The sequence below is a fragment of the Phacochoerus africanus genome, chromosome 4 (genome assembly GCF_016906955.1).
Source record: "Phacochoerus africanus isolate WHEZ1 chromosome 4, ROS_Pafr_v1, whole genome shotgun sequence".
NCBI classification, from domain to species: Eukaryota; Metazoa; Chordata; class Mammalia; order Artiodactyla; family Suidae; genus Phacochoerus; species Phacochoerus africanus.
Genome location: NC_062547.1, coordinates 60,378,248 through 60,384,560, shown reverse-complemented (window position 1 = coordinate 60,384,560; position 6,313 = coordinate 60,378,248). Strand labels below are relative to the sequence as shown.

The following is a 6,313-nucleotide window of genomic DNA, read 5'->3' as shown; positions in this document are numbered from 1 at the left end:
CCCCCACAAGTGCAAAGCCGAGACGCGCGCATGCGCTGTCGCCCCCGCGCCGCGCGCTACTTCCGAACGCATGCGCCGCTCTCGCGCCCGCCGACGCGCCTGCGCACTGCCCGCCGCCCGCGGGTCCGGCTGGCGCTTGCGTGGTGGCACCCGCGATTGGGGGGGCGAGGAGGTGGAGGAGGAGGAGGAGGAGGAGGCGGCGGCGACGGCGGCGGCGGCGGCGGCGAGAAGATGGCGACTTCGAACAATCCGCGGAAATTCAGCGAGAAGATCGCGCTGCATAACCAGAAGCAAGCGGAGGAGACGGCGGCTTTCGAGGAGGTCATGAAGGACCTGAGCCTGACGCGGGCCGCACGGGTAAGGGGGTTGCCCGCGCCGACCCCTCAGGGCCGGAGAGGGAGGGAAGGGGCGCGTGTCCAGCGCGTGCAGAGGGAAGGGGGGCGCGGGACGGGGGCGGGGCGCCGCGCGGCGGGGGCGGGGCTTGGCACGGCCCGAGGGGACAGGTGTCCCCACGCTCCGGGCGTCGTGGGCGGGACCGGTACCCCCACATCATCGATACCTGAAGGGGTACAGGTGGCCCTACAACGTTGTTACTTGAAGCGGGGGCCAGGTTATTACTATATCATTGTTATTTGTAGGGGCAGGGACCTCTACATCATTACTACCTGGAGGGAACAGGTGCCACTACATCATTGTTACCTGAGGGGGTAAAGGTGTTCTCACATCATTGCTGCCTGAGGTGGATAGATGCCCTGATAGCACCATGGTCTAGGGGAGACAGGATGATACTGAGATGTGTGAACTGGGCGCTGCTTGCAAGCATCCCTGTTACCTGGGGAGGGGAGATAGGTGCTCCCATATCATTGGTATCTAAGGGGTGGCAGATGCCCACACATCACTACTGCCTGAAGGGACAGTGTCTCTACATAATTGTCACCTGTGCTCTCACACCCTGGGTCTTGGGAGAAGGACAGGAACCCCTCCTTGCAGACCTGAGATGGAATATGTATCTCTCCCTTTTGGAAACCTGAGGGCAAGATCTGGTGCCGTCCCCTGTGGGAACCTGAGGGGGATTGGGAAGGCAGATTGGGCTCAGTCTTGGAGATTGGAGTGGAGCCCGTCCCCATGCAACCTGTATGGTGGGGGCCAGGTGATGGACAAGAGACAGCTGGCCACAGATGGCCCCTGGCCCTTCAGGACCAGGGTGGAGAGTTAGTTCTTCCTCAGATGGCTGAGCGCATTTCATGTGCAGGGGCAGGCCAGGTTACCTGCTAACCTAACCTGGGAAGCTGCTGTAGGCCTGGAGCAGGGGCTTGTTTGTGGCTGGGGTGGGAGACCTGGCCTTCTTGTGGGCCCTAGCGTCTGGCAACCGCCTCACGGTGCCAAGCTCTTCAGCTCTTGGTGTCCTCTCTTGTGGATTTTGTCTATCAAGCCCTTCCTCATGGGTCAGGGAGTGGAGCATGCTTTGCACAGGTGGCAGTAAGTCTCTGATCCTGCAGAGTGATGGGACCCCTGCGCTGCACCCTGGTGCCTTGGGGGAGGGTCGAGTGGGAGCTGCAAACACCCACTTCACTGGCTTTTGAATTTGGCCTCTGATCTGACTGTCCTAGGCAGACCTAACTCTGTGATGTGAGCCTCAGTCTCTGATTCCTCAGGTGGGGTTTTTGGGTGATGTTATTTTTTATTAGTTGCTTGTTTCTCATTGAGGTCATAACCTTAAGACCAGAATGTATATCTTCATTTCCATGTATTTGTTCAGCACATATTATTCGGATGCTTGTTGTTGGCCAGGTGCTACCTATCCCTGCTCTAGTAGCTCTTGGTCTCACTGAGGATGTGGTTGGTGAGTGAAGGAATAAATGAATGAATGAATGAATGAAAGAGTGCAACTTGAGTGTCCCCCATAAGTCAGGGCTTCTGAGAGCATCTTCAGCATGTAGCGGTGTTGTATGCAGTAGGTGTCAGATGTTTGTGGTATGACAGGGAGCAGGGGGTCACACTAGGTTCATGGCAGTCTTCATGGTCGGAGGTCTGGTTTCTGCTTTAGGGTTGGAAATGAGTTGTTGAAAAGATTTCTTTAAAATAACATTATTGAGGAGTTCCCATCGTGGCGCAGTGGTTAACGAATCCGACTAGGAACCATGAGGTTGCGAGTTCGGTCCCTGCCCTTGCTCAGTGGGTTAACGATCCGGCGTTGCCGTGAGCTGTGGTGTAGGTTGCAGACGCGGCTCGGATCCCGTGTTGCTGTGGCTCTGGCGTAGGCCGGTGGCTACAGCTCCGATTCAACCCCTAGCCTGGGAACCTCCATATGCCGAGGGAGCGGCCCAAGAAATAGCAACAACAACAACAAAAAAGACAAAAGACAAAAAAAAAATAACATTATTGAGATATAATTCATGTGCCATATAATTCGCTTGTTTAAAGTGTATATAGTTCAGTGGGTTTTAGTACATTTACAGGGTGTGCAACCATCACCACTGTGTAATTCCAGAACATTTTCATCACTCCCCAAAGAAACTCCGAACCCATTAGCAGTCACTTTTCATTAACCTCTCCCCTAGTCCCTGGCAACCACCAGTTTTTCTGTCTTTATGGATTTACCTATTCAGGACATTTTATGTAAATGGAATCATACAAATGTTGCCTTTTGCGTCTGGCTTTTTTCACTCACCATAGTGTTTTCAAGGTTCATCCATGTTGTATGTATCAGGAAATTTATTTCCTTTTTATGGCTGAGTAATATTCCTTTGCACATTTGTTTATCCATTCATTCATTGATGGATTTAGAGAAGATTTTTAAGATTAAGATTCGCAGAAAGCATTTCTCATGACCCTGATAACCACTCCCCATCTCTTTCCTCCCTCTGTTGCCTGCCTTTACATCAGGATTTGGGTAGGTGGGGTGAAGTGGGCTTGGGCCCTGGGCAGAGGTGAACTTACACTAGATTTTTGCTGACAGGTGTGTTATCTCTCGGGGGTGATTCTGTCCTCAGGGGACATTTGGCAGTGACATTTTTGGTTGTCTGGACGAGAGGAGGCAGTGCTTCTGGTGTCTAGTGGGTAGAGAGCAGAGATGCTGCTTAATACCCCACCATGCACAAACGACCTTCACCACAGACAGTGTTCTGGCCCCAGATGTCAGCAGCGCCAAGACTGAGAAACCTTCAGTTTGAAGGAAACGTTGTAAGGGCAGGAGTGTGAGCTTTGTGCTTGGGCAGATAGTTTAAAACTCTGCACCCACCAGTACAGCTGGGCCACCTTGGGCAGACTGATGGCTTTTCCTGTACCTGAGACCGGGATGGGTAGGCTTGTCTCCAGCCTGTTCCGGCAATGCATGTGGCAAGTGCTACATCTGCAATGTCTGGTAAGTGAACCCACCTGATGCAGGGGCCCCTCCTGCTTACCCTTCTGTGCTGCCTCCCCCTGCTGTAGACCCCAGGGTTTCACCTGACCTGCAAGTGGGTGGGAGTGGCCTAGTCGGTATCTGCTCCTCTTGGGAATTTCACAGGTCAGCATTGCCCACTCCTGGAGCAAGCAGGGCCACTTGCACCAATATGTGTCTGTTCACAGTCCTCAGTCGTGATGGGTGCTCCAGCAGTGCCTTCCCATGTGAAAGAACAGTGGGTATGAGCCTGATGAGTAAATCCATCCTGTCACATCACCTGGAAGCAGGGACCGCAAAGGCTAGTTTGGGTGAGGGGATGGAGCTTGATGATGGGGACACTGCTTTCAAGTTGCAGGGTAGAGGAGTGAATGAGTGAGCATTCCTTTCTGGTCCTCAGACTTGGGCAGCCTGATGTTCAGGGAAGGTTGTCACTTTGGGCAGGGTTCTTAACCTCTCTGGGCCTCAGAATCCTGATCTGTAGAGTTAGAGTAGCTGGCTTATTCCACAAAATGGCATTTTCAATTGCCTGGGACGTCTGGGGATTCTATTTGGCGAGCCAGCAGCATAGGAGCCATGTGAGGACCATATTTTCTGGGATCTGACATGGTTTCAGGGGGGGACAGGAGAGAATTGCTACAGATGAATGAGGCAGATGCTCTCAGAGAGAAGAAGCAAAGCAATGTGCTAGGACTGGCTAGGGTGGGAGGCTGACACCTGTGCAGTGAGACAGGGCCCCCCATGGTAGGGAAGGGTACTCCTCATGAAGGGGATGAGTGCAGATGCCTTGAGTTGGGAAGGGCTTGTCAAGGTTGAGGCTGGCATGTTGACAGAGAGCAGGGATGAAGTTGGCACCCTGGGAGGGTTTGTGGTGGTCAGTGGCCTGATCCTTTGCTTGTTTTTATGGAAGCCTTTTTTTTTTTTTTTCTTTTTTGGCTGCCCCATGGCATATGGAGTTTCTGGGCCAGGGATCAGATCCGAGCCATAGTTGCTAAAGCTGTGCCAATGCCCAATCCTTAACTCACTGTTCCAGGCTGGGGATTGAACCTGCGACCCAGTGCTCCAGAGATGCTGCTGATCCTTTGCCCCACAGTGGGAACTCCTATAGAAGCTGTATTGAGATAGAAACTTTTTTTTTTTTTTTTGCTTTTTAGGGCCACACCTGCAGCACATGGAAATTCCCAGGCTAGGGATTGAATTGGAGCTGCAGCTGCTGGCCTCCACCACAGCCACAGCAAGGCAAGATCTGAGCCGTGTCTGCAACTGACACCATAGTTCATGGCAATGCCAGATCCTTAACCCACTGATCGAAGCTGCGTCATGGGTACTGGTCAGATTCGTTACTGCTGAGCCACAATGGGAACTTCTAGTTCTTTTTTTTTGCTACACCTGTGGCATATATAAATATTTGGGCCAGGGATCAAACCCACACTTCAGCAGCTATCTGAACTGCTGCAGAGAAAACATCCAATCTTTAACCTGCTCTGCCACAGTAGGAACTCCGAGATATAAGTCTTAATAGATTCAAACAATTCATTTAAAATGTACCATCGGGGGGGAAAAAAAAAAAAAATGGAGTTCCCGTCGTGGCGCAGTGGTTAACGAATCCGACTAGGAACCATGAGGTTGCGGGTTCAATCCCTGCCCTTGCTCAGTGGGTTAACGATCCGGCGTTGCCGTGAGCTGTGGTGTAGGTTGCAGACGCGGCTCGGATCCCGTGTTGCTGTGGCTCTGGCGTAGGCCGGTGGCTACAGCTCCGATTCGACCCCTAGCCTGGGAACCTCCATATGCCGAGGGAGCGGCCCAAGAAATAGAAAAAAGACAAAAAAAAAAAAAAAGTACCATCGTGTGGTTCTAAGCATATTCACAGAGTTCTGCAACCATCACTAGTCAACTTTAGATCATTTCCATAACTCAAGAAGGAAACCCCATCCCCATTAGCTCTCACTCCTATTCCCCATCTCTCTCCAGCCCCTGGTACCCACTAATGTCTGTATGGATTTGTCTGCTCTGGACATTTCATATACATGGATTCTTATTAGGTGGCCTTTTGTGTCTGACTAATTCAGCGTGATGCTTTCAAGGTTCATAGGTGTTTGTAGAGTGTATAAGTGTTTGGTTCCCTTTTTAAAAAAGGGGCAAATATACAAAACATACAATTTACCACCTTAACCATTTATAAGTGTACAGTTCCATGGTATTGAGTACTTTTGCAATGTTGTGTAGCCACCATCACTATCCATTACTTCATTGCTTTTTAGGGGGGCTGTGCTTGCAGCATGTGGAAGTTCCCAGGCCAGGGGGCGAATCTGCTCCATGGCAGTGACCCAGGCTGCTGCAGTGACAATACTGGATCCTTAACCTGCTGCACCATAAGGGAACTCCATACTTCATTGCTTTTTAAGGCTGAATAATATTCTGTTGTGTGGATATCCCACATTTTGTGTATCCATTCATCAGGGGACCCTTGGGTTGTGGTCACCTTTTTGGTTACTGTGAATAGTGTTACCGTGGACATTTGTGTCCAGGTGCTTGTGTGGACGCAGGTCTTCCTTTTCCTTGGGCGTATATGCCAAATAGTGGAGTTGCTGGGTCAGATGGTAAATCTCTGTTTAACCATTTGAAGATGCTTTGGGTCTTAGAAAGGTGGCTGTGAGCTGAATGGGCATGGGGGTGAGAAGGGAAGCAGGCAGACCCGAGAGGTCACTGTAGCATCTGGGTTTGGGAACGGGAAGGTGGCTTGAGCAGGGAGGTAGCCATGGCAGTGACCCGGAACAGTGGATTTTGGTGATGTTTTGACAGCAGAGATGACTGGACATGTGGGTGGATCGGATGTGGTGGGTGAGAGGAAGGGATGGGGCAGGTGTGTTGTCCATTTGCCAGGAGCTCAGGGCACAGGAGGCTCTGCCTGTGCCTGATCATCGAGCGTCC

General features: G+C 51.6%; 1 protein-coding gene across 8 annotated transcripts in view; it reads left to right on the top strand.

The window, feature by feature from the left end:
• Positions 1-202: 202 nt before the first annotated feature.
• CRTC1 (CREB regulated transcription coactivator 1) overlaps positions 203-6,313 on the top strand; it is an 83,739-nt gene continuing 77,628 nt past the window's right edge. For all 8 annotated transcript variants that reach the window (XM_047776520.1, XM_047776519.1, XM_047776515.1 and 5 more), the window contains exon 1: positions 203-357. In XM_047776520.1, coding sequence (XP_047632476.1) covers positions 232-357 — 126 coding nt within the window. In that variant the 5' untranslated portion in view covers positions 203-231. The remainder of the gene's footprint in view (positions 358-6,313) is intronic.